Here is a 27,613-nt window from a genome sequence, read left to right on the forward strand (position 1 = left end):
CCGCCCAGTGGATCACCTGGCGGGACGGAGGCCCTAGGAGACGAGTAAACGGAAGTACGGTCCCTCCCCTGTTTGTAGGAGATCGCCAGCTGCCCGCGGACACCCTCCCTTGAGCCTCACGGCCCCCTAGGAAGGCGGGAGTAACGTCCCCTCGATTTCAAAGCCAGGAACCCAAGGCCCAGAGAGGCTGGGTGGCAGGCCCAGGCCACACAGCTACCAGGAACGAACCGAGCCCTGTGTGGGGTGATGCACACGCAGGAACAGAGGTGCCCCCCCCCCACAAACCACCCCCCTCAGCCCCTTGACACAAGTCCCTGGACAGGACGTGGGAGGGAGGGCGAGTGTGTCCCTTCTGGAGTCCACGACACTGCCCTGCCCAGCTTACAGGGTGTCCCCACACCCTCTCCTTTGGTTCTCGGTGGGTGGGGGACCGGCAGGAGTCACCCTCTGATCAAGAGTGGGTTCTGGATGTCCTGGTCTTCTCGCCAGGTTTTACTCCCAATGTGGAAATGATCAGTCCCCAAAATGAATCGCCCGTTTCCTGTTCCCGGTCTGTCACCTGCCACTCAAGCGTGAGCTCCGGCACACCCGATCTTGACAGTCCTGTGCACGGCGAGCACACCTAGGAAGCGTCTGGTGCTTAACAGGCCCCCAACGCGGGATTTTTTTTTTTTTTTTTTGGCAATGGATACCCATTTTACAGAGAAGCAAACTGAGGTCGGAACAGCGAACCACAGGATGCCAAGTGGCACCCCATCTTCTCCTCCACTGAACCCTTCCCTCTGGTCTGACACATGTTCCATCCAAATGGGGGTCCCGATAACCTCAGCCTCAAAGTCTCTATCAAGCCCAGAAACGTGCAGATTCGGTCCGGCCTCGGTCCATGACCTCTCTGACTCCAGAGTGATCTCGTCGCTGAGAATATGGCAAAGCCCACTCAGCTTGCTCACGGGCCGGTGACGATTCCCCACGTGCAGCCCCCCGCTGTTTGAGGGGGCCGAAATGAGCCTCATCACTCGATAACAGCAACGGGAGAAATGACCACTTGCCAGCGACTTGCAGAACTGCCTTAATACGTCACGTGGAAATACCGCGTGTAAAGCCGGGGGTCCGAGCGGCAGGGGCCCGTGGCACACTGCATGTGGCCCAGGTTGCGCACTGACGCTTCACGAGGCAGCCCGGACCGACAGCAGCTCCGAGCCCACTGGTCATGCCTGGGCAAGAAGCCGGAAGGAAATCCTGCCTCTGATCACAGCCGGATGGCCACTGGCCAGCCCACATCCAGGGACGGAAGACTGACTCGGGGAGGCGGAAGCGGGCCCCACTCCGCACCCCAGGACCCGCAGGCCCCCGCGACATGACCCTGAGTCGCACCCGAGGTTGGCTCACCCCAAGATTTCTCAAAACAAACGGAGAAAACTGGCGCGGCCATCTGAGCTTCGCCAAATCAGGTGCAACCCCAACCTCACAACGAGCTTCGAACTTGGGGGTCACTGCCCTGTTGAAGTCAGACCTGGAGTCCCGCGAAGGTCCTCCCCCCACCCCGCATCCAGGCCGCGAGGCAGACGCCAGTACCTCCAGGGAGGGGATGCCCTTGCCCGCGGGCTGCGGGTACTCGCGCAGAAGCCGCTCCTCGTCCAGGAACTTCCCGTCGCGCCCGTTGCTGGCAGGCTGGAACAGCCCGTAGTTGAGGACGTCCTTCAGGCTCTGGTTCAAGGAACACAGAATCCGCTGCTTCGCGACCCACACGGTCGCGTCCGGGTCAAACCGAAGGCACTTCTGCAGAGAAGGACAAAGACACATCAGTGGCACATCCCACCCGGCACGTGGCCAGAGATGTCAGAGGTGTTTCCACAGAAGTTCTCTGAGCAGCGGGCCCCCGCCCCCACGCTTCAGAACGAGAGATCAGACCCTCTTGTCGCCCGGATGGAGACACGGTGTCAACACCGAAGGAGAAAAGCAAGGACTGAGCCACTGGCTTCTGTGGCCTTGACTCAGACCCTTGGCACCGGCCGTGGTTTTCTGGTCAACGACGCCGACCGCCTCGGGCGGCTCCCCCCCCCTGCGTGGGGCTTCTCAAACCCCCAGCGCTTGTGGACACCGTGTCGACCCCCCGGCCACCCAGCAGAGTGTCTGAGGCAGCACGTCCGGGCCCCAAACCTGCACTGGTCACGAGCGTGAAGGTGACGGGGAACACGCTTTGAGAGCCGCAGTTCAAGCAGAGCATAGCACGATTTCCCTCGTACGTCGGCCGCACGTCATCTCCGACACGGATGGAGGCCTCGGCTCGTAACCTCTCTGGTGGGAAAGTCCACGGCAAGCGGCCGTGCCACTCCACCGGACTGTGGACAGACCAGCCCCGCCACTCCCAAACCAGAATGGAAGGCCGTGATGAAACACAGTTGGACTTAAAAAAATCCCATCGTTGGGGCGCCTGGGTGGCGCAGTCGGTTAAGCGTCCGACTTCAGCCAGGTCACGATCTCGCGGTCCGTGAGTTCGAGCCCCACGTCGGGCCCTGGGCTGATGGCTCAGAGCCTGGAGCCTGTTTCCGATTCTGTGTCTCCCTCTCTCTCTGCCCCTCCCCCATTCATGCTCTGTCTCTCTCTGTCCCAAAAAAAATAAATAAACGTTGAAAAAAAAATTAAAAAAAAAAAAAAATCCCATCGGGTGCCAGGAGTGGCAACTTTTTAAATCTTCAAGAGTGTAGACGGGGCCTGCAAAATCAGTCACACCTTGCAAAAGTATAACCGTGCCACTGAGTACCCAAAGGTTATGCTTCCGGGCCCCCTTCTGGGAGATTCACCAACGAACCAGGATAAGCAAACGCAGCATCACATCTGCTTCTAACCACGTCTCGTTTTTTTAAAGACTTTGTTTTTCCACTTTTTTAATGTTTTTTTTTATTTTTGAGAGAGAGCACACGCAGTGGAGGGGCAGAGGGAGGGAGGGAGGGAGGGAGACAGAGAGAGAGCGCATGAGTCGGGGAGGGACAGAGAAAGAGGGAGAGAGAGAATCCCAAGCAGGCTCCGCACTGTCCGTGCAGAGCCCAAGGTGGGGCCCGATCCCACAAACCACAAGATCGTGACCTGAGCTGATATTAAGAGTTGGATGCTTCACCAACTGAGCCACCCAGGCACCCCGTGACTTCTCATTTTTGTTGAATTAAAATGATGTTCTATTGAACAGCCATCAGCCGGGGCTCGAGATGGCCTTGTCACTGTAAAAAAAAAAAAAACCTTCAAAAAGGACAGGAGGCTGGGACGGGTTCTCTACTGGGGGTTGGGCGTGCCCAAGGACACGGAGGCCCTCCCCGCGTCGTCCCGTGCCTCGGCCTCCGGGAAGCACCTCCCCGCCAGGTAAGAAGAACCTGCCCCACTCAACAATGAGGAACCTTCAGCAGGCAGCCCAGGGTCCCGCTGCCAAGAAACCTGACCCTTACACATGATTCACCCGTCCGTCCCTCCCCACTGTCAACGGCTGAATTCAAGGGTGACCTCGGAGCTCCCTTGGGGCTACCAGGCTGGGTGGGGGCGGGCTGTTCACTTCGGTGACGCTTCATGACTGCAGCCGCAGCCCCGGCCGGCCTTGGCTGGGTGACGGGAGTATCTGGAGACACAACAAACTAGATCTGCCCGATGTGACCGAGCGGGGCCGCAGATAACAAACACGCCAAGTCGTTTCGGGAGTCGCCATTGGCCTCTGGTTCCAACCACACAGACGCCCGAGTTCCCTTGGATGCCAGCACCCCAGGCTGACCTGGGGCCCCTGCACTGTGGCCAGCAGGTGAGCACCCAGTGGAATACAGGCTGGCACCTGCTCCCAGGGGACCCGTGGGCCTTTGCAGGTGATCACAGAGCGCCCACTGCCACTCTGGGCGGGCCAGTTCTGCACAACAAAGAACCGTCCTGCTCTAAGAAACACCAAGAAGACCCAATTCAGAAACTTCCAGAAGGAGCAGGAGCTTGGCGGTCAGGAAGGCCTGGGCTTACAGCCCAACTGGTCACACTACCTTTGTGATCCTGGGCGAACCCACCGGCTCAGAAGTCCCTGTTCCCAGGGTGAAAATCGGAACCCACCTAACTGGAGGGGCTTGTAAGGGTCAGACAGAATATAAATAATACAGGCCGTTAGGGGTTGAACGTGTCCCACAAAGCACGCTGACGTCCTGACCCCCTTTATCTGTGCGTGCGATTTATTTGGAAATAGGGTCTTGGCAGATGTAATCGAGTTAAGATGAGGTCGTAACAGAGTCGGGCGGGCCGCAATCCACTGTGTCCCTCTGAACAGGGAAATTTAGGCACAAACGTGCACGCGCCACGCAAAGACAGAGGCAGAGACGGAAGCGGTGCATTCCAAGCCAAGGAGCGCCAGGCATCGCCACCAGCAGCCGGGGCAGAGGCCTGGCCCAGACTCTCCCTCCGAGCCTCGGGAGGACCCAGCCCTCCCCGCCCCCGGATCCCAGCCTCCAGCCCCCAGGACCCGGAGACAATACACGTCTGTGGTTTAAACCCCGCAGGGCAGGGGTGGGGGCACAGACAGGGGCTCGAGCACTCAAGGCTGTAGGTTAACCTCGGGGGACCTAGAAGGTACAGGCCAGGGAAGAGTCAAGGAGCATCTCCGGGGATCCCGGAATGGGAGGTGGTCCCGCCACTGAGATTTGGGAGGGTGTGGGCGGCGGTCAGTTCGGGCTGGGCTGGGCTGCTGGATCGGGTTGTCAGCAACAGAGAGTTGACCCTCGAGTTACCCGTTTGTGTGCTGGCGTCTAACTCGCCGTGTGCGTAATGGACGGTGTGCTCGGGCTCGTGGCCAGTGTGCGCCTTTGTATTCAAGCCCTGTCAGAGCAACCATCCCGCCACTGCTGGGCTGAGGAGCTGGTTCCAAGTCTACCTTCAGAAGGGGATTCCTACTGGGTGAACATCTGCGTCGGAACGGCTTTGCGGCCCTTCGAGGGCTTCCTTTTGTGCGTGCGGCCCAAGGCCCAGCCGTTAGGTGGAAGGAGAACACGCTTCCTCGCAGCCGTGTTTTAACCGTCTCCCCCAGCACCAGTGTCCCAGCACTTTGTCGCTCTATTTTGCAAAGCTATTGGCACCTCAGAGGCTAGACGTTCTCCCTTTGAAAGAAAGGATTTAGAATCTCCTACGTGTTGTCCTTTGCCTTAGAACTTGAGAATCTGAGACTCAGCTTCGTTTTCTGGGAAATGGGAATAATAATGATGGTGATGGTTTTTATATTAACAGTAATCATCGTATTTGTTACACGTAAGCGTGTCGTACAGATTGTTTTCATTACGTAGGAGTATGTGATTACACGTAATTATCTCTACAACAATAATAATGATAATTCTGCTCACTCGTGGTTGTGGTGAAGGGAAATGCGGTTACACCGTTCCTACGTATTAGGATTCAATAAATGTTGACCACTACGGTGTCATTGTCACCATCAACATGATCACCACCGCCATCATTGTCATCTCCAGGCTCTGCGCTCCTTAAGGCGCAAGACCCGCATCTCAGTCATCTTGCGTCCTCCCACCCATGCCCTTCCCAGGGCTGGTACAAGACCCTTTATGCAGAAGACGGAAGCTAGAGGAATAAAGGCGTTCCCCTAAGCCACCCTTGAGTGGCAGTAGCTGGGCCCTAGGATTCCTGACACCCAGGCTATCTTGGCAATGCCCCCTGTGCTATATGGGTCCTCTGGCAAATCGCTCACCCTGAGCATACCTGTGACGGATTGTGAAGCATACCCATCTCCCAGGGCTATAGGGAGACGGGAATAAGGTACCAATCCTTCTCAACACTTCATCAGGCATCACGTGGTAAGAGTGGGGTGGGGAAAGGTCACTTGAGGTAGAAACCGTCTTCATGCTCCGTCTGCCAGACTCATCACTCCCCCCGCCCCGCCCCAGATTTGTCCCCTGCTGATCCTGCGCTGAGCCCTTGACCTGAAATTCCCATCCCCAACCCTCCCGTGGCTTTTTGTTCCCGGGCACCGTCCATGGTGTGCGTGCCCTCCCAGACAGCTCACTTACTCCTCCCTTGGGGCATCCACGGGGGCTCGTTTGAGCACTTAGGTTCAGCTTCTCCATCCTGAGAGTGGAGTCTCTCACCGCCACCAATATGGCCTAGGGCTGGTTTTCTCATTGTGGTGTTCGTGGCTCCCAGCTGTCATTCATTGACTGGACTACCCACGCCAGGACTGCGCTCGCAGCAGGGCTGTGCCTGATGGGCTGCTGGGGGAGGACGGGAGTTGAGGAGGGGTAAGTGAGGCAAGGCAGCGGGATGTGTCCAGTGTCTTCCGAGCTGGCCGCACGGTGGGCTTTCCTGGAGCCGGTGTGAGCACGTAGGTAGCACCCACCACGCATGGAAGGAGAGGGGTTACCTGGCACGCCAGGCCGTGTATGTGCCCTGTGCACCTGCACCTCCAGCTGACCGTCCCTTCCCTGCCTCGCCTGCCAGCTGAAATCATACTCACTCTCCCAACAGGGCCCGGGACTCACCCTCTGTAGCGTCCCTCCAGGTTGAGGTGACCACCGAATGTCCCCAACAGAACCCAGGTTGCTGATCTGACTGCCCACGGACCACAGCCCAAGCTACTCGGCTGACCGCTGCTCCCTCCTGTCCAGCCTGTGGTCACCGCCTCTCCGTCCTGCATGTACTTTGCCTCATGACATTTCAGTAACCGTCACTCTTTGATCTCCTGGTGCCACACCCCAAATGCCGAGACGTCCAGAGCCACCTGGAAACCTCCCAGAGTGTCTGGGCTGGGCTGCACGGCTTAAGATACCAAAAAACTGCACGAGGATGTAATGACATCCCCGAGACCCAAATCACAGCGGCTTCTCCCTCAGGCCTGACGAGCAGAGCATTCGTGGTAGCTTGGGAAGGGAGGTGGCGCTGACAGGGCAGAGAACCGCGAAATCTAACAGGGAGAGCAGGACTCGGTGACCGACATCAGCCTCAGTTCAGGGGTCCGTCCCAGAAACTCCTAGGGTTTCCTGGGGCCAGCATCAGGTCTTCCGAGCCCCAAGAGGCCTTGACTCAGTGGAGAGAGGCACATTCGAACACAGGGAAACCATCCACATCTTCTTCTGAGATGTCCCCTCTCAATCCTGTGCACGGGCCCCCCCCCCCCGCCAACCCCACTGATTAGTGTTCCTCCCTACTCCAGACCATGAGCTGCTCCATGGGAACAAGGCCGTGTGTCTATTTCTTGGCACATCCACACCTGAAGCTCCGTATATACTGATGGAAGCGAACCGCACTGAACACAAGCCTCCAGAAATGGAATGCTCCTGGGTGACATAGCCCAACACAGAGTAGGGTCTGGTCTTGACCACAGTGAGGATGGATGCTGGGAGCTGCTGTGACCATGGGCTCGCTCTGCACCCAGGACACCGGGAACACATTATCTCGTTAAGATACGGCAAAGATCCAGAGAGGGCAGACCTGCACCCGTGTTTGCAGAATTGTAAGCAGTACAGCTGTGGTCGGCTGGGTGGTTAACGGTATGAAACTCCACCCTTCCACTGGTAAAGCTCACGGCCAAACTCAAGTCTAAAATGAAGAGAGTTGAGAGCCGCCTACTCTCCTGCTTGGTCAGCATGAGTCGTAGCCGTTCTGCAAGATGTGAGGCTCACAACCAAGAATACCAGGACACAAGGGGAAGAACGCTGACTTGGACACAGATAGAGGCAGACACCCAGTCTGTCTGCCACGTATGCTGGGTGTATAGGTTCCTAGGGCTGTCGTGACAAAACGCCACAGATGGGGGCTTAAATCACACACATTCACTGTCCCCCAGTCCTGGAGGCTGGTGTCCAAGGCCCAGGCGTGGGCAAGGCCAGGTCCTCCCGAGGCCTCTCTCCTTGCGTGTGGACGGCTACCCCCATGTCCTCACGGGGTCGTCCCGCTGTGTGTGTCTGTGTCCTGATCTCCTTTTTAAAACACGGTTCCTACTGGATTAGGTCCCACTCCTATGACCTCATTTTACATGAATCATCTCTTTAAAGACCCCACCTCCAAATATACTCACATTCAAAGATGCCAGGAGTTAGAACTTCTGCAGAGGGATGGGGGGTGGAGGGACAACTCAGTACATAACACTGTGACCATGGCCAAGTCTCTGCCTCACACTAAGGACCACAGGCCTGGGTGGGCCACGTCTGAGGTGTTGACTAACTCACACAATCCATGAAGGATCAAAACCCTTGTGCTCTGGGGTCATGTGCCCACCAATGCCCAAGTGGACATCTCTTGTTTTGACTTGCAATAACATGGCAAGAGAATTTCATGGAAAAGAGTAAACCGTTCTCCACATCTGCTCTGGGTCCTGTACAAGGGGGATGATGGCAATCGTTGTTGTGTGAGGTCTTACAAAGGTCGGGAAGGGGGTAGACAAAGCTTGAAAGAATGGTAAATATCACACTGCATAAAATAAACACTGTGAGAGTGCCCGGTCTGGAGGTCAAGTAAAGAACCATCGACACCACAAGGTCGGATGGCACAGATACTTTTGGTCCACTACATCCAGCACATCTGTTCGTCCGTGTTCCCCAGATGACACTTCAATCCACCGCACTCTTGACTTCCACCCGGAAGAGTTAAAAAAAACAATGAGGATGCCAAAGCATTCGGGGGTCGTGATGCCAAGGGGACACTCCCTGGATCACCCTGCGGGGACCCAGAGCTGGACACACAGACCCGAGGGAGGATAAATATCCCAGCTCTTGGAGCACCTGCAGGCAGCTTCCAGCAAGAACTCGGGATATTCTGAAAGAAATGCAGGTTTCTGAGCACATCACGCATTGCAAAGAAGTGCATTTCACAATTTAAGACTTCCTCCGGGCCACACTTTAGGTCACTATCAGTCCCTTTAAGATGCAGTTTAAAAGAGCCATAATAGGGGAGCCTGGGTGGCTCAGTCAGTCAAGCATCTAACTTTCAGCTCAGGTCATGATCTTGTAGTTCGTGGGTTCGAGCCCCGCGTGGGGCTCTGTGCTGACAGCTCGGAGCCCGGAGCCTGCTTCGGATTCTGTGTCTCCTTCTCCCTCCGCCCCTCCCCACCCTCTCAAAAGTAAACATTAAAGAAAAGTTAAAAATAAATAAATAAATAAGAGCCATAACACACAGACCTTTCCAGGGGCCATTTCAAGGGACACTCGGGCATGTTTGCGCCTTTAACAGCTGTTCACGTGCAATCCGCAGATTTGCCCACCTCCGAAATACAGCCAGCGCCAAGGCAACCCAAACCGGGACTGGGCGGTTTCCAAAGGAAACACTGCTCCCTGCTGTGCGCAAAGACCTCTCGGGCTGGAACCTGTGGTGACAAACAGGCAAGCGCCCTCACGGCTAAGGCATGAAGATTAAAATAAGGGATTCCGAGGGAAAAGGAAATGCTGGGTGACCTTGACTGAGGACAGCCTCGTGTGTGGATGCTGAAGGAAGGCCAGGAGTCATGAGGGTGCTTCTGGATGTCTGAACGCTAATAAAGGATAAAGTGGCCGTGGATTCATTTTTCCAATCGGAATAAGTCCTTTCAAGCAGTAAAAGCCTAACTACCACCTGGTGCTCGGTTGAAGCGACGGGCGAACCGCGTGCTGGGGCTGATTTTTAAGGGGCTAACTGGTGGTCCTCCGCCATTGTCAAGGTGACGGGAAACGGAGAGGCGCCGCTCAGAATCTGGGGGTGGCCCACGTCTCCAGGGAGGGGAGGTAATTCTTCTCTCCTGATGGCCATCATTAGGCGGCCCCCGGAAGCGGAGTCGGGGACAGGACGTTTGGGGTTGGGGCCACATGGTTGCAGCTGCTGACACGTCTTCTCATGGGCTCCGGAGGTCGGGACTAGTGCTCCTGAGTCTAGAGGGGAACAGGGAAAACTCAGAACGGCTCCCAGAGCCACACAGCTGTAAGAGGTGCAGCTGTAACTCACGGGTCCGGAGGCAGAGCCGGACCCACCGGGTCCCAGCAGCACACGGAGCCATGGGCCAGGAGGGCTGCCCTGGCAGGGGTGTGACGTGGACGGGAGACGGGCAGGGGCCGGGGAGGTGGCGGTGGATGCCACACGGACACTGTGGGGAACGAGCCCCCGTCCATCCAGGGAGGAGGTGTGGGAAGAGAAAGGTCAAAAATGGGCGGGCAGGACTCAGACCCAGCAGGACAAGTCACAGAGATCTGGCCCCAGAAGGTGCTGGAAAAGCGCCTCGCTCTTGGATCTGACGCAGAAAATTAAATATTGACGGTTCGGCCCTGGCATGGCCACCTTCTGGGTAATTCTTATCAGCCTGGGACACCGGGGGAGGAGGAGACGTCCTAATCTTCACCAGCGTGGCCTTTGGAACCACAGTGTTCCCAACACAATGTGGGATTTGCCAAGGGTTTTTTTTTTTGCAGAATGTGTAATCATTCCAGACCAAAGCCACTTCCCCAAACAGTAAGTACCGTCTCAGAGAGAAAACCTTAAGCAGAAGGGCACAGCAACTCAGACATTTGTCACACGGGCTACGGAGACCCCGGCAAGCCAGGCTGACCTCTCATGTATAAAACGTTACCCTACTACCTAACAGGAGACGTAGCATGGAGTCCTCACAACACAAAACCGATGCTGGTTAAAGAGGGTTGTCTTATTTTTGTTTGTCTTTTTAATGATGGAAATGGAAGTAAAGCCCCTCTCAGCCTTCAGCAAGCTGCCCGGCCATGATCAAGGCCTCCTCTTGGAGCCCTGGCCGTGCTTTAAACCACTTACAACCCACCAGTTCCCTGATGAAAACTGTAAACTGTAAACCACCCCATTTAAGGACAGGGAGGTCGGTGATCATCACCGCCATCACAGAGGAAATGGAGGCAGAGGGAAGTCAGCGGCCGGGCAAGGGCGGAGGGCTCTCTTTGGCCTTAGCAACCAATGAATGAAACCACAAAGAAAACCAGAGTCCACGCCTTCCACGTCCCCCAAAAGTGATCCAAATGGGGACTACAAAGGACACAGGAGGGTCTCTCAAAGGAGAGACCAAAGATCCAGACCATCTGATTCTGGAATGAAAAAGGGAGGGAGAGACAGACTGAGAGACGGAGAGATGGGTGGGTGGGTGGAGAGATGGGTGGGTGGGTAAAGGGAGGGAGAGACAGACTGAGAGGTGGAGAGATGGGTGGGTGGGTGGAGAGATGGGTGGGTGGGTAAAGGGAGGGAGAGACAGACTGAGAGATGGAGAGATGGGTGGGTGGGTAAAGGGAGGGAGAGACAGACTGAGAGATGGAGAGATGGGTGGGTGGGTGGAGAGATGGGTGGGTGGGTAAAGGGAGGGAGAGACAGACTGAGAGATGGAGAGATGGGTGGGTGGGTAAAGGGAGGGAGAGACAGACTGAGAGATGGAGAGATGGGTGGGTGGGTGGAGAGATGGGTGGGTGGGTAAAGGGAGGGAGAGACAGACTGAGAGGTGGAGAGATGGGTGGGTGGGTGGAGAGATGGGTGGGTGGGTAAAGGGAGGGAGAGACAGACTGAGAGATGGAGAGATGGGTGGGTGGGTAAAGGGAGGGAGAGACAGACTGAGAGATGGAGAGATGGGTGGGTGGGTGGAGAGATGGGTGGGTGGGTAAAGGGAGGGAGAGACAGACTGAGAGATGGAGAGATGGGTGGGTGGGTGGAGAGATGGGTGGGTGGGTAAAGGGAGGGAGAGACAGACTGAGAGATGGAGAGATGGGTGGGTGGGTGGAGAGATGGGTGGGTGGGTAAAGGGAGGGAGAGACAGACTGAGAGATGGAGAGATGGGTGGGTGGGTGGAGAGATGGGTGGGTGGGTAAAGGGAGGGAGAGACAGACTGAGAGACGGAGAGATGGGTGGGTGGGTGGAGAGATGGGTGGGTGGGTAAAGGGAGGGAGAGACAGACTGAGAGATGGAGAGATGGGTGGGTGGGTAAAGGGAGGGAGAGACAGACTGAGAGATGGAGAGATGGGTGGGTGGGTGGAGAGATGGGTGGGTGGGTAAAGGGAGGGAGAGACAGACTGAGAGATGGAGAGATGGGTGGGTGGGTGGAGAGATGGGTGGGTGGAGAGATGGGTGGGTGGGTAAAGGGAGGGAGAGACAGACTGAGAGATGGAGAGATGGGTGGGTGGGTGGAGAGATGGGTGGGTGGGTAAAGGGAGGGAGAGACAGACTGAGAGGTGGAGAGATGGGTGGGTGGGTGGAGAGATGGGTGGGTGGAGAGATGGGTGGGTGGGTAAAGGGAGGGAGAGACAGACTGAGAGATGGAGAGATGGGTGGGTGGGTGGAGAGATGGGTGGGTGGGTAAAGGGAGGGAGAGACAGACTGAGAGGTGGAGAGATGGGTGGGTGGGTGGAGAGATGGGTGGGTGGAGAGATGGGTGGGTGGGTAAAGGGAGGGAGAGACAGACTGAGAGATGGAGAGATGGGTGGGTGGGTGGAGAGATGGGTGGGTGGGTAAAGGGAGGGAGAGACAGACTGAGAGATGGAGAGATGGGTGGGTGGGTGGAGAGATGGGTGGGTGGAGAGATGGGTGGGTGGGTAAAGGGAGGGAGAGACAGACTGAGAGATGGAGAGATGGGTGGGTGGGTGGAGAGATGGGTGGGTGGGTAAAGGGAGGGAGAGACAGACTGAGAGGTGGAGAGATGGGTGGGTGGGTGGAGAGATGGGTGGGTGGGTAAAGGGAGGGAGAGACAGACTGAGAGGTGGAGAGATGGGTGGGTGGGTGGAGAGATGGGTGGGTGGGTAAAGGGAGGGAGAGACAGACTGAGAGATGGAGAGATGGGTGGGTGGGTGGAGAGATGGGTGGGTGGGTAAAGGGAGGGAGAGACAGACTGAGAGGTGGAGAGATGGGTGGGTGGAGAGATGGGTGGGTGGGTAAAGGGAGGGAGAGACAGACTGAGAGATGGAGAGATGGGGGGGTGGGTGGAGAGATGGGTGGGTGGGTAAAGGGAGGGAGAGACAGACTGAGAGATGGAGAGATGGGTGGGTGGGTAAAGGGAGGGAGAGACAGACTGAGAGATGGAGAGATGGGTGGGTGGGTGGAGAGATGGGTGGGTGGGTAAAGGGAGGGAGAGACAGACTGAGAGATGGAGAGATGGGTGGGTGGGTGGAGAGATGGGTGGGTGGAGAGATGGGTGGGTGGGTAAAGGGAGGGAGAGACAGACTGAGAGATGGAGAGATGGGTGGGTGGGTGGAGAGATGGGTGGGTGGGTAAAGGGAGGGAGAGACAGACTGAGAGGTGGAGAGATGGGTGGGTGGGTGGAGAGATGGGTGGGTGGGTAAAGGGAGGGAGAGACAGACTGAGAGGTGGAGAGATGGGTGGGTGGGTGGAGAGATGGGTGGGTGGGTAAAGGGAGGGAGAGACAGACTGAGAGATGGAGAGATGGGTGGGTGGGTGGAGAGATGGGTGGGTGGGTAAAGGGAGGGAGAGACAGACTGAGAGGTGGAGAGATGGGTGGGTGGGTGGAGAGATGGGTGGGTGGGTAAAGGGAGGGAGAGACAGACTGAGAGGTGGAGAGATGGGTGGGTGGGTGGAGAGATGGGTGGGTGGGTAAAGGGAGGGAGAGACAGACTGAGAGATGGAGAGATGGGTGGGTGGGTGGAGAGATGGGTGGGTGGGTAAAGGGAGGGAGAGACAGACTGAGAGATGGAGAGATGGGTGGGTGGGTGGAGAGATGGGTGGGTGGGTAAAGGGAGGGAGAGACAGACTGAGAGATGGAGAGATGGGTGGGTGGGTAAAGGGAGGGAGAGACAGACTGAGAGATGGAGAGATGGGTGGGTGGGTGGAGAGATGGGTGGGTGGGTAAAGGGAGGGAGAGACAGACTGAGAGGTGGAGAGATGGGTGGGTGGGTGGAGAGATGGGTGGGTGGGTAAAGGGAGGGAGAGACAGACTGAGAGATGGAGAGATGGGTGGGTGGGTGGAGAGATGGGTGGGTGGGTAAAGGGAGGGAGAGACAGACTGAGAGATGGAGAGATGGGTGGGTGGGTAAAGGGAGGGAGAGACAGACTGAGAGATGGAGAGATGGGTGGGTGGGTGGAGAGATGGGTGGGTGGGTAAAGGGAGGGAGAGACAGATTGAGAGATGGAGAGATGGGTGGGTGGGTGGAGAGATGGGTGGGTGGGTAAAGGGAGGGAGAGACAGACTGAGAGATGGAGAGATGGGTGGGTGGGTGGAGAGATGGGTGGGTGGGTAAAGGGAGGGAGAGACAGACTGAGAGGTGGAGAGATGGGTGGGTGGGTGGAGAGATGGGTGGGTGGGTAAAGGGAGGGAGAGACAGACTGAGAGATGGAGAGATGGGTGGGTGGGTGGAGAGATGGGTGGGTGGGTAAAGGGAGGGAGAGACAGACTGAGAGATGGAGAGATGGGTGGGTGGGTAAAGGGAGGGAGAGACAGACTGAGAGATGGAGAGATGGGTGGGTGGGTGGAGAGATGGGTGGGTGGGTAAAGGGAGGGAGAGACAGACTGAGAGATGGAGAGATGGGTGGGTGGGTGGAGAGATGGGTGGGTGGGTAAAGGGAGGGAGAGACAGACTGAGAGATGGAGAGATGGGTGGGTGGGTGGAGAGATGGGTGGGTGGGTAAAGGGAGGGAGAGACAGACTGAGAGGTGGAGAGATGGGTGGGTGGAGAGATGGGTGGGTGGGTAAAGGGAGGGAGAGACAGACTGAGAGATGGAGAGATGGGTGGGTGGGTGGAGAGATGGGTGGGTGGGTAAAGGGAGGGAGAGACAGACTGAGAGATGGAGAGATGGGTGGGTGGGTGGAGAGATGGGTGGGTGGGTAAAGGGAGGGAGAGACAGACTGAGAGATGGAGAGATGGGTGGGTGGGTGGAGAGATGGGTGGGTGGGTAAAGGGAGGGAGAGACAGACTGAGAGATGGAGAGATGGGTGGGTGGGTAAAGGGAGGGAGAGACAGACTGAGAGATGGAGAGATGGGTGGGTGGGTAAAGGGAGGGAGGGATGGATGGGTAGTTGGATGGGGGGTGGATGCATGGGGGAGGGAGGGATAGAGGGAGGGTGAGATGGAAGGATAAATGGATAACTGACGGATGGATAATCTAAAAAACAAATCTCAAAAACATACCTGCCAGGTGGAAAAAATAAGTTACGAATGACATGCCCAGTATGATGCCGGGTACATATGTTCGTTTTTACACAACGCAACACTATACAGCGATCACTGATACACACAGGCAGCGAGCAAGAGGGATTCACACTGAATTTAAGACAGCGCTTCTGCTGAGGAGAGGGGGCTGGGCATGAGGACTAAGGGTGACTTTGACCTTATCGGGCCAAGCGTTTTAATCCTGGGATAAAAAAGTGACAAAATGCTCACCACTGTCAATGATTCATAATAGATAGATACGACGGTATTTACGACATCCTTCTTTGTATTGTCCTGTATTTTCAGTTTTCTGTATGTTAAAAAAAACAAACAGCATCATACAAAGACCTAAGGCGTCTCTCTGCCTCTTGGGGGTCTCCTTGGCGGAGATGGGAGTCAGCCCTGGGCCACACTGCGTAGTGTCAAAATTCTTGAAGGAAGAACATTATCACCATCGTCTCCATCGGCCCCCTGAATCCTCCTGACTTTTCTTTCAGGGCAGAAAATGTGCTCAAGCCAGGGTCAGGTACAACTGATTTTCTAATGAAGTCTACGATCCCAAACAAATTTCCTTTCAGTCAGCAAACGGGCGGGCAGGAAAGAATACGTTCCAAGACAGGAAGATCCGGAATCAAAATGGCGGCCTGGAAGACCAACACATTTTTGGACGCGAGAGTTTTTCACCTCCGTGTTGCCTGGGCTACCCGATGACACGTGAGGCCATTTAATGGTGGCTTTCAAGGCACCAATGTGGTAAGCGCTGGTCTCAGGGGCAGACTTGAGGGATGCTGGGCTTGCCTCCCACAGGAGAAGCAGACAGCTAAGGAAACCACGGGTCTGTCTCCCAGTCCACACAGTGGGGGATTCCACTGAGAGGGAACGTGCAGAAGAGGCAAATGCAGAGGATGGAAAGCAGATGGGTGGTTGCCAGGGGCTGCGCGGCACGGGGAGGGGGGCTGACTGCTGAGGGGCAGAGGGTTTCCTTCCGGGGTGACGAGAACGTTCCCAGAGTAACTGCGGCAACAGGTACACTCATCTGGGAATTTACTCAAATCGGTTGAACCGTGTGCTTCTCGTGGGCAAACTGTACAGAAGGCGAATTCCAGCTCAATTTTTGCAAGACATTGTTTCTCCCCTGTACTGAGAGACTGTCGAGACACAGGCATCGCATTTTAAAACTTGTTGACATACGTCACAATTAAGGACGGTTCGGAAGGCCAGACCACACTCTCGTGCAAGAGTGACACCTCCTCCGATCCCACCGACTTTGTCATCAGGAACCTGTCCGCGGGCCTCCGCCTTCGTCAACGCCCCCCTGGTTTCTTGCAGGAGCCTCCTACCCGCTTCTGCTTTCTTCCTTCCTCGTGGACCCCACGACCCAGAGAAGCCAAGGTCCCCCTTCTCAAATATTAACGAGGTCATGCGCTCTGCACCAAGCCTTCCACAGCAGCTCTGCTCGGATGTCCCCTATTCACCGGTCGGAGACAAGGGTTCAGATGACGTCATTCGCTCTCTCAGTGACAGTGTTCATTCAGCCGCACCAGTCGCTGGGGCACAAGGACGCGCAAGACAGACCGGGAGCCCCGGTGGAGAGAGACGCTGGCCAAGGAGTCACGCGAGCGTGTACCTGCGGGATCACAGCTGTGCTGGGGGCGCAGGGGAAGCAAGGGCCACGAGGCCACCTCATGGAGGATCGGTGGGGGCAGGGGAGGCGCACCAGGTAAGCATTTGATCCTTATCCTTGAAACCCTAAGGGCTCCTGGGGGAGACCGACAGGACGCGGTGGAACTGTGTTGACGCTACGAGCGTCTCCTGCTGGGTGGGCTGTCCTGGGCCAGGGGGAAAGGTGGGGATACAGACGGCAGGGTGACGGAGGTGGACAGGATAGCCGGGGTCCAAGGGACCCAGAGGGCTCAGGACAGGACCCGGCAATGGACTGGTAAGGCGTCCAGCAGGGATGGACCCCTGCATGCTGGCTCGGACGACAGAATCAGAAGTTCACGGCCAAAACGTGGACAGCAAGGTGTGGCCCGTCCATCGACGGAATGCTCCTTGCCAGTAGAAAGGAGACAAGGTGGATGAGCCTCAAATCTCTTCCACTGTGTGAAAGAAACCAGACACGGAATCCACATCCTGCATGACCCCATGAACACCGAATGCCCACAACAGGGCGACCACAGAGACACGAGGCAGGGTAGTGGACGCAGGGGCTGGACGTGGGCGAGGATGAGCTGCAGGCAGGCGGTGAATGGGAAGACCCCCGACGCAGAGGGCGGTGACGGCTGCACGACTCAGCAAATTCCCTGAACGTCCCTGCGTGGGTATCCTTAAGAGGAGTGCCTCTTACGGCTTATAAATTGTACCTTAATAAAGTTTTTTTTTCAAGGCTAACCACTAGCTGAGAGGGGAACAGCAGTGGGACCAGGCATGGGGGGTTGGAGAGAGAGGAAGGGAGGGTCCCGGCACCCCTTTCAGGCAGCGTGACCTTTCAGCTGAGCAGCTGTCAAGGGGGTGCACTCCGGCCCCCGGGACAGAGGTCAGAGCTGGAGGTGCGGCCGTGGCTGTGGCCATCCGTCGCTCAGACGTGGTAACTGAGGCCCTGAGTGTGGGAAGGGCATGGAGTGAGCCCTGGGACTCCCGAGCTTCATGTGAGAGTTAAGTAGAAGGTGGGAATGTCTAGGGGAGGGGAGGGATTCCCAGCAAAGGAATCTGGTTTGGATGGGAGACAAGTTGTGACAGAGCTGATCCACTCAGGGCCAGAGTGCTGCGGAGAGCCAGGCAGGGGGATCCCCAACCCAAGCCCCCTCCGGAAAGACGGTCCTAGGATGCACTTCCGTGAAGGGGACCTGGGGGGCGGCTGGCTTCCAGAAGTCCGGACCCCATGCGAGAAGACACCAGCGCTCACCTCCCGAGGGGCCAAGTGCAAGGAGTTAACACGTGCCCAATGACGCGCTCAAAAGGAGCTCTGCAAGGTAGGAAGCCATCCTTGCCCGGATCTTCTAGAACCTTCCATCACGATGGATGGTCTCTGTAGAACGAGAGGCCAGTAGGGAGCACTAGGGGCTCAGAAATTGCCAAGACGGGTGAAGAAGTCCTAACATTCAAAATCACAGGAACCTCAGATACGAAAAGCAAATGCAGTGGTGTCTCTGCGAGAAAAGGTAAGGAAGGGATTAAAACCTGGGGAAGGTGGGACCTCGCTGCTCCGGGAGTTCTGTTTTGACCCTCAGTGTTACACAGAAGGGCCAAGGTCGCTTGGAAACCAAACAGTCCATTTGGAAGCAAGTGATAGACGGTGGAGAGTCCTGGTCAGCCGATGTGTGCGGTGGGGAGGCGGGAGCCACGAAGACGCGACGGGCTGCTGCTTTGGTGGAGGAGGTTCGAGTGACTGACCGCGGGGGAGACAGAGAGACAGGATGGATGGATGGGTGGCGCCGAAGTGGCTGAGATGGTTTTTCCTCCACGAAACACCAAAGCTGGGCACACTTACATAATAAATGGAAGCATCTACGAAGCAGAAAAGGAGAGACGCGTTTTCCCGCAGCTTCTGCCAGGAGGCGGCCAGTCCCTGCGCCTCCGTGGACCCGTTCAGACGGGCGGCGGTGACGGACACGTGGGCTGGCAGCCTCCACGGAGTGACTCGGGGCCAAACCCCGAGGTGGCGCTGGGCGCACCCGAGGAAAGCACAACACGGCCCAGCCCCGAGCTCCTCCTCGTGACGGGCCACTCGGTGCGCGGCAGAAACCGGACCGCCGTGCGCTCGGGGCCAGCTCTGCTCCCGCCTCCAAACCCACCTTCCCCGAAACTATAAATCACAGAAGGACTGCAGTTTGTGCTGTTTGGGGCACATGCCCCTGGCTTAAAAGGCCGGGTTTGCTGACGGGTGTAGCCTTGGGGCCCACAGTGAGCCCCCCGTGCGTGTGCGGCGGCCTGGAGCAAAGGGACCCTGGTCACCGCGCCCCAGGCCCACCCGGACTGTGCGCCTCGCTCCAGGGGGCCTGGGGAGGGGCTCCTGAAGGCAGATGAGCCCTGCCGGGGGCTCCCGCTCAGAGGCGGGGAACGTCATCCCACTGGGGGGGGGGAGACTTAGGACCACAGTCACTCTGGGAGAAGAGACAGGTCCAGACGCCCCTGGGGCGGAAGAGGGACAGCCTCACAGCTCCTGGAGACACCACCTCCCCTCGGGTGGGCAGGCACAGGGGTGACAAACCGGCCACGGCAACTCGCACGGCTCCGCCGGGCAGGATTCCAGGGTCCAGCTCACGTCCCCTGCGCAGGACCCGGCCTGGCACGGTCTACACGCGGGAACAATGGCTGCTTTGTTGCTGGAGCTCACACCCGTGGGAGTTGTGCGCTCAGCCTCCAGGGGCTTTGTTTGCCGAGAACAAAGTGAAGACAGGTGATCTTTAGAAGGTTCCGGAAACAATCATACTCTTGGGAGTAGAGACCGAACCCTGGCGGACCTTTGTAACTGCGGGCCTGGAGAGTAGGTGTCTCTCCATCGGTAATTCTTGACAGGTTCCCGAAGCCGCTGGCAGAGTGGTCAGAATCCCGGGGTGGGGGGGAGGGGTGGCGGGGGGCACAAGTCCCCCACGCCACCTGCCAGGAAGAGGTCATGGCAGGCAGAGGCGGGACTCGGGCTTCCAGGCAGGCTCCCGCTGCCCTGTGTCCGCCTGACCGGCGTCGTGTTGACCTCTTCAATGTCCCACACCCCTTGCTCGCTATCCGTGGAGCGTCTCAACAGCCGTGGACTCTCTCTCCGTTGCCACCAGTGACGGCCTCCCGGGTGTAGACACTGCCAGCTTTGACCAAGGAGACCGATCAAGGTAACAGAGGTTTAAAGGGCATTTGCCTTTGCCCGGTCCCGGCTGCACGGCCAGCCTGCACAGCCCCGGCTCGAGACCTTTGGTGCTGTGCCCCAAAACACGGGCGGACGGTGGGGGATGTGACCCCGAGCGTCTCAGACGCACCCGACCCCGTGCCGCGCCTTCTGCAAGGCCGCCCGCTGGCCACAGCAAACACCAGCTTCCGGCAGGTTTGGAGGCTGCAGGCCGTTGTGTCCCAGGCCACCTGCTACTCACCTGTCAACTGGGACCAGGAGGGCGTCACGGGACCTTGGGGCACGGGTGACGTCCCGTCACTTCGTCCCATGCTGGTTACACACTGTGCTCACTTTGTGTGTATAGTGAGTACATCAACAACACTGCCCACGTCAGGTTGTTACACAAACTAACTGAAATAACACACATCATGCGAACTGTTGGGGCTTCATCAAGATAAAAAAGCTTCTGCACAGCGAAGGAAACACTCAACGAAACTAAAAGGCAACCGATGGAACGGGAGAAGATATTGGCCAACGACAACCTTTTTTAAGGTCTATTTTTGAGAGACAGAGAGAGACAGAGCACAAGCGGGGGAGGGGCAGAGCGAGAGGGAGACACAGAATCCAAAGCTGTCCACACAGAGCCCGACGTGGGGCTTGAACCCACAAACTGTGAGATCATGACCTGAGCCGAAGTCAGATGCTTAACCGACTGAGCCACCCAGGTGCCCCTGCAAACAACATCTCAGATAAAGGGTCAGTATCCAAAATCAATAAAGAATCTATCAAAGTCAACACCCCAAAAACAATCCAGTGAAGAAATGGTTAGAAGACATGACTAGACACTTCTCCAAAGAAGACCTCCAGATGGCCGACCGACACACGAAAACATGCTCCACATCACTCATCATCTGGGAAATGCAAATCAAAACCACAATGAGATATCACCTGCCACCGGTCAGAATGGCTCCCATGAGCAACTGAGGCAACGATAGATGTTGGCGAGGATGCGGAGAGAGAGGGTCTCTTTTGCACTGCTGGTGGGAATGCAAGCTGGTGCAGCCACTCTGGAAAACAGTGTGGAGGGTCCTCCAAAAACTAAAAATAGAACTACCCTACGACCCAGCAATCGCACTACAAGGGATACAGGTGTGCTGTTTCGAAGGGGCACATGCACCCCGGTGTTTACAGCAGCACTATCGACAACAGCCAAAGGATGGAAAGAGCCCCAGCGTCCACAGACTGATGAATGAATAAAGATGTGGTTTATACACACAGTAGAATATTACTTGGCTATAAAAAAGAAGGAAATGCCACCATTTGCCACCACGTGGACGGAACAAGAGTTTCTTACGCTAAGCGAAATAACCGACCCAAGAAAGACAAGTACCGTAGGACTTCACTCATACACGGAATTGAAGAAACAAAACAGAGGAACAGGGCAGGGAGCGAGAGAAGAAAAGGAAACAAACCTCAAGAGACTCTTCATGACAGAGAACAAACTGAGGGTTGGTGGAGGGAGGTGGGGGGGGCGGGGGGGCTAGACGGGGGAGGGGTGTTAAGGAGGGCACGTGCGCTGAGCGCTGGGTGTTGCACATAAGGGGCGAGTCACTGAATTCTGCTCCTGAGACCAACATCGGGCTGTAGGTCAACTAACTAAAATTTCAATAATAACAAAAAAAAGGACGGGACAAAATTGTGCACACAAATTTAATGAGCAGCATCGTGACAGGAAAACAAAAAGACCTTAATACACTGGCCCACGGTGCCGTTACGGGACCCGGGGTTTCCCCCCGAGGGAATGCGTCTGCAGGACATTGGGCATCAGGATGGGAGGGAGCTGAGGACGCTTCACCCACACGCAACCAGAGCACCAGAAAGACAGCAAGTTTCTGCCAAAGTGGACACGCCAGGCAGAGGCAGCCCGGAGACGGCAAAGACATGCCACAGAGGAGACAAGGAAAATAGGCGGGAAGGCACGCGGGAATCAGACACGCATTCATCCAGAGTGAGCGCGCCCCAATTAAAAGAAGGAAGACCTACAGAGGGCAAAGAAGAAGCCAGAAAACCTAGTAAAAACACCAAGAGCTGAAAAGAATAGCTTTCAAGATGGGCCCACGCAGGGCTGCGAAATCAAACGGAAATCCGAAATCACACAACCACATTCAATCAGGGATCGCAGAACAGAGCGGGTCCAAGTGGAAACACCATAAAGGAGGACCCGAGAGAATCGCAGAGGACGAGGAGGAACCAGCGACGAAGGCCGTCAGAGAAAAGGCAGACGGAGAAACCCAGGTGACGGCGATGCTGTCCAAGAAACACAGAGCCCAACCGGCAACGCGGAAACCCAGACGGCGTGTAAGAAAACCTCCCAGAAACGAGGGGCAAACAGAATCTGCAGGTGGGAAGCTTTTCCGGGAGAAACAGAACGGCCGGCACCAAACGCTTCCCGTACGGGAACCGAGGCCACTTCGTTAGGGAGCCAGTTAAAGAAGGAAAAACTCAGGTCACCGACGGGACGCAGCCGAGCGACGTCCCCGAAGCTGTGGGGTGAGGTGGGAAGGAGTCCTGCCTCCGACGGCGCACGGAGAAATCGACACGAAAACCACAGGGACACACGCACAGTCGATTCTCCTTATTCGCGGATTCCACATTTGGGAGTCTGCCCGCTCGCTAACGTTCGTCTGTGTCCCCAAGTCAGCATCCGTGGCTCTTTCGTGACCACTTACGCAGCGGCCAAGCGTTTGTGGCGTCCGATCTGCACACTCCGGGCAAGGTAGAGCGAGACGGCGACAGGCTCCTTGGTTCATTCAGCTCATCCTGCGTCCTGCACGCCAGAGTCCTTCTGGGCTCTACTCAGGGCCCGTTTTTGTGCTCCTGCTGGTGATTTTGCGGTTTCCCACGGTCGGAGGCACAGTGCAGAGATGGCACGACGCGGTCTAAGCACAGGACAGCCACGTGCACCGTGTGCTTCTCCCCTGTGGCACGAGCTCCGTCCAGGCGTGAGCGGTGGCACTGTCGGTGTTCAGGGTTCCTGAGTCAAGGGCGTGTATTAAATAAAACGTCTTCACACACGAATACACGTGAGCAAGGCTACGTACGGACCCGTGGACGCAAACGTGGGGACCACGGGCCTGCGGGAAGCCAGCGCCCCCTACAGCAGCACCTCAGGACTCGCTGCTTGGAGGCGACGTTAGAGCCCAGGACTGCCGCAGACCGACAGCACGGCCACCGAGGAAGCAGGGCCACAGGAACGCTTCCTGAAAGGCACCACTGGACCGTTACGTCCCTCCAGTTAAGAGGAGAATAAAGTAAACAGAACCACAAACAGAAACAGCTGGCTGGCGCTCCCGTTGGAAGCCAGACCAGACCAGGAGGCTCCTGAGCCCTGAAGCGGGACGGCGGGATGGACGGTGACAGTGAGCCGACAGGTCTGCACCCACGAGACTCGGGAGGTGGGGGGGAGCCGAGGGGGGTGCGTGTGCGTGCGTGTGTGATGTGCCCGTACGTGTGCCTGCGTGTGCATGCGTGCGCATGTGGGTGCGTGTGTGTGCACGTGTACGAGTGTGCATGTGTGTGCCTTACATGTGTGGCTGTGTGCACGTGTGTGCGTGTGCATGCATGTGTGCCTTACATGTGTGCCTTGTGTGTGCATGAGTGTGCACGGCTGCATGAGTGGGCGTGTGTGTGTGGGGGTGTGCATACGTGTGAACATGTACCTGTGTGTGTGTGCATGTACGCGTGCGTGTGCATGTGCATGAGCGTATGTGTGCCTTACATGTGTATTTGTGTGTGCGTGAGTGTGCACATGTGTGCACGGCTGCATGAGTGGGCGTGTGTGGGTGTGTGCACATGTGCATACGTGTGAACATGTACCTGTGTGTGTGTGCACGTACGCATGTGTGTGCATGTGCATGAGCGTATGTGTGCCTTACATGTGTATTTGTGTGTGCGTGAGTGTGCACATGTGTGCACGGCTGCATGAGTGGGCGTGTGTAGGTGTGTGCACATGTGCATACGTGTGAACATGTACCTGTGTGTGTGCATGTGTGTGCACGTGTACATGAATGTGCATGTGTGTGCCTGTACGTGTGTGTGCGTGTGCGTGTGCATGAGCGTATGTGTGCCTGTACATGTGTACTTGTGTGTGCGTGAGTGTGCACATGTGTGCACGGCTGCATGAGTGGGCGTGTGTGGGTGTGTGCACATGTGCATACGTGAACATGTACCTGTGCGTGTGTGCGTCTGTGTGCATGTGTGTGCACGTGTACATGAGTGTGCATGTGTGTGCCTGTACGTGTGTGTGCGTGTGCATGTGCATGAGTGCATGTGTGCCTGTACATGTATACTTGTGTATGCATGAGTGTGCGTGTGTGCACATGTGCGTGAGTGAGCGTGCACACGTGTGTGCGTGTGCACACCTGTACAACCAGCTCCCCGTTTGTCACAACACCGACCTCTTCCTTCCTAGGCTCAGAGCCAAACTCCGTTTCCCAGCCTCCCGTGCAGTCAAATGCAGCCCCCGAGGAACTGGGACGGTCAGGGAAGTGACGTGTCCCAGTTCTCTACGCCCTCACCCTCGGGGCAGGTCAGGGGACCCGGGGAGGACTCCAGAGCCCCGGGGCAGCCCGGCCACTGAGCGGAAGGGGTCTGGGTCCCTGGACGACTGTGTGGAACAGAATCTCTGTGGCCTCGTCCCCGTCGGTCCAGCGGGCTGATTTGAGAGAAAGAAGTCCAGCGTCTCCGTGTTAAGCACCTGACGTCTGGAAGTCTGTTTATCGCTCCAATTAGCTTAAGTTACCCCAACGAGATGAGAGCGTGCCAAGTTCCTTATGGTAGGAGAAAAGGAGGGGAAAACCGTAAACAGGGACAACAACGAAACCTCCAGCCTTCCAGCGTTTCATAATTGTTTACGTTTACGGATTGATTTGGAAAGAGTCTCCTCCAGCCCAGGAATCGCTCAAGTTCAGCATTTCCTTCACTGTCTTTTTCTCCTCTTATGTTAACATAAAACCACGCGACGTTGGTTTGCCAGCGGCCCGTGTTCCCCGACCCGCTTCCGTCCGTACGCACAGACCCCGTCACCTGTCACCGTCTGGAGAGTCGCGTGCAGGGATGTGACCCAAGGCTCGCTGCAGCCACTCTGGGGCTGGTGTCTGTGCTTTCCCAACACCTGACGTCTTTATAAGGAGTAACTTTTGTAAGAGATGGTAAACGACGCAGAAGACGGAACGCCTCAACGCCGTCCTGCCCTCCTGAAAGCCACACCTGTGTTGCCGGGCGGCCCGCGGCCTGCAGTGCCGCGGGATCCACTCTGGAGCATCTTCCGGAAGGTGCGGCATCTGGCTGACCCCGCTCGTGGGCGACAGGTCAGCAGGATGCACCCCAGCACCCCCAGGCCTGCTCTGGAGAGGACAGTGTCCTGCTGGAGCTGCTGCCCCCAGACAAGGGGAGACCCCGCGCTCCGAGGTACTGAGCCAACGTAGCAGACCCCATGGTGCCGGGAGGCGGGGGCCTGACGTGCGCAAAGGGGGGGACACCGGCCACTTCCTCTGATCCTGAGAGGACCCCCTCCCCACCACGGCCTCTGCCCGGGGACTCTGCTCTTTAGCACAAAGGGTGGACGCAGAGCTCCGGGCCCGCCCCCCCGAGCACCCCACAGGCCGTCCACACCACCCGCTGCTCCCGCTGCCTTCAACCTGAAGCGCGCAGGGTCCACACCCACACACGACCGACAGAGACGAGGAAAACAGAGAGCGTGAGATGACCCACACCTCACCCGGGTGCCCCCTGAGTCCCACCCCAAAGGGGAGCCCAGGGGAGAAAGGGCTGTGCTCAGAGACCAGGTCACCTGACGCACGGATACAAGAGACTGCTGCCACTGGGTGCACCTGCTCGGCCTGGCCGTGGGTCTGCCAGCCTCTGACCGCCTCTCTTGGTGTCACCGTGTGCCCCAGACTCCGCCCGGCCCAGCCTGACGGGTCCCCCGCACCCCGCACCCCACACCCCGCACCCGGGGGTGCTCGCGGTCTCGGGTGACATATTCCGCCTCCCCCACGGCACCAACACGTCACACAGCGGCTCCAACAACCCCAGCCCCGCCCGTGTCCCCACGAGCCGACCCTCCAGGCAGCGGCCACACAGGCAGGCCCACTAGCAAGGGCCCACGGGAACCAAACGAGCGCAAGGCAGGGCACACACCGGGGCCGGGGCCAACGAGAAGCCCTGAGGGCTACCGGGGCCGCCCCAGGTATGGGGCCCAGACCCCGAGGGACAACTGGGAGTCGGCAGTGGGCGGTGCAGGGAGGGGCAGGCCGGACAGCCTGGCAAGTGAGAAGGAGCACGGGACCCCGGGGGCCGTGCCGCACTGAGCACAGAGCAGCGGAGGAAGAGGCAGGGCCCCCTCGGGTGCCGGAGGCCCCGCCTGCCCACGCGTCCGCTGTGTGCATTTCCTCGGCAAGGCCGGTCCCCGTGCCCCCGAGGCCTGGGCTCCCCCGCCCCCGGCACACAGCAGGTGCTCAGCAAGGGCACCGAGGTGCCAGCGTGCAGGCGAAGGCAGCTGATGGGGAGGAGGGAGGGCGCAGCAGGCGCACGCCGTGTGGGGCGCCACCAGGACGGGCCGTGCAGAGGCCGCCCGCAGGCACGCTTGGCATCGACCGAAACGAGCAACGGGGCCTACTGTCTGCTGCAGGTCCTGGATGAGGATACGGATCACCACCGCGTGGCCCTGGCTCTCCTCCATCCTGGGGGCGCTGGGCTTCTCCGCTGTGGCCCGGATGGTGTCATAGATGGTTTCTTCTTTGGAGCTGTCCGACTCCGACCCCACGGAGTAGTCGGAGAAGCTCTGGGCCATCTCGTCCTCGCTGGACGTCGGGCTACGCGGCATGGCTGCCCTGCGTCTGTAAGGAGCGGGGAGAAGGAGAACAAGGAGGCAACGTGAAAACAGGCAAACCCCAGCACTCGCGGAGGCTGGCGTCCCGGGTTCACGGCCCTGCACGGGCGGCCGGGCCACCGTTGAGTGATGCACAGACCTCCGAAGGCGGGGAGAACTCGGCACCCCCAGTGCTCTCTGGAACCCCGGGCCAGGAGGCGGCCAGGACCCGCGTGGGGGCCCACGGGCTCTGCCCAGAGCTGGGAAACCCGGCACGCGGAGGGAGCCCTAACTAGCGGTGGCTATGACCAAAGCTCACGGGGACTAACCAAGGAGCCCCGGGGGCAGCTGGAAGCCTCCCAAGGTAAGGAAGAAAAACTCCCTTTTGTCTTTCTATCAGGACAGGGCAGCAGGAGAGGAAGAAACGCAGGCTCGGGTCACAAAGGTACCAAGTTCATGTCATAATAACCCCTCTGCTTCAAACACAGAGAAACGATAGGTAACATGCAAAAACAGAACAGAAAGGCAAGGCCAGGCTCAGAGGGGAGATCGTCCTGCGCCCAGGACTCTGGCAGAGCTGAAGTCGTGAGCAGGCTGATGCGGGGAGACCCAGGGGTCCCCAAAAGTCTGTGGCAGCTGGAAGTACAGCCTTTGTGCCACCAAGCAGAGGCTCCCCAGCAAAGACCGGGTCGGGCCGCCGACTGGCCGCTGAAGGGCAGAGAAGGATGTAGACGTAATTCTGGGAGCAGGCTGTCGAATGACACCCCCATCCCTGTGGGCAGGGCTCCGGAGAGGTGAGGACAAAAGCCGGGGGGACCCGGGGGGTGCCGTGCCAAAGCAGCC

At 57.7% G+C, this 27,613-nt stretch overlaps 1 protein-coding gene across 1 annotated transcript in view; it reads right to left on the minus strand.

The window, feature by feature from the left end:
• The window catches only part of SHANK2 (SH3 and multiple ankyrin repeat domains 2), a 431,931-nt gene extending 405,146 nt beyond the window's left edge, over positions 1 to 26,785 (minus strand). The window contains exons 1-2 of the mRNA XM_047071362.1: positions 26,579 to 26,785; positions 1,576 to 1,779 (exon numbers count right to left, since the gene is read on the minus strand). Of these exons, the coding sequence (XP_046927318.1) occupies positions 1,576 to 1,779; positions 26,579 to 26,785 (411 nt within the window). The remainder of the gene's footprint in view (positions 1 to 1,575; positions 1,780 to 26,578) is intronic.
• Positions 26,786 to 27,613: the final 828 nt, after the last annotated feature.

This window comes from Lynx rufus, unplaced genomic scaffold (assembly GCF_022079265.1).
Source record: "Lynx rufus isolate CCGP_SWC_20201006 ecotype Redwood Valley unplaced genomic scaffold, mLynRuf1.p SCAF_9, whole genome shotgun sequence".
Lineage (NCBI taxonomy): Eukaryota > Metazoa > Chordata > Mammalia > Carnivora > Felidae > Lynx > Lynx rufus.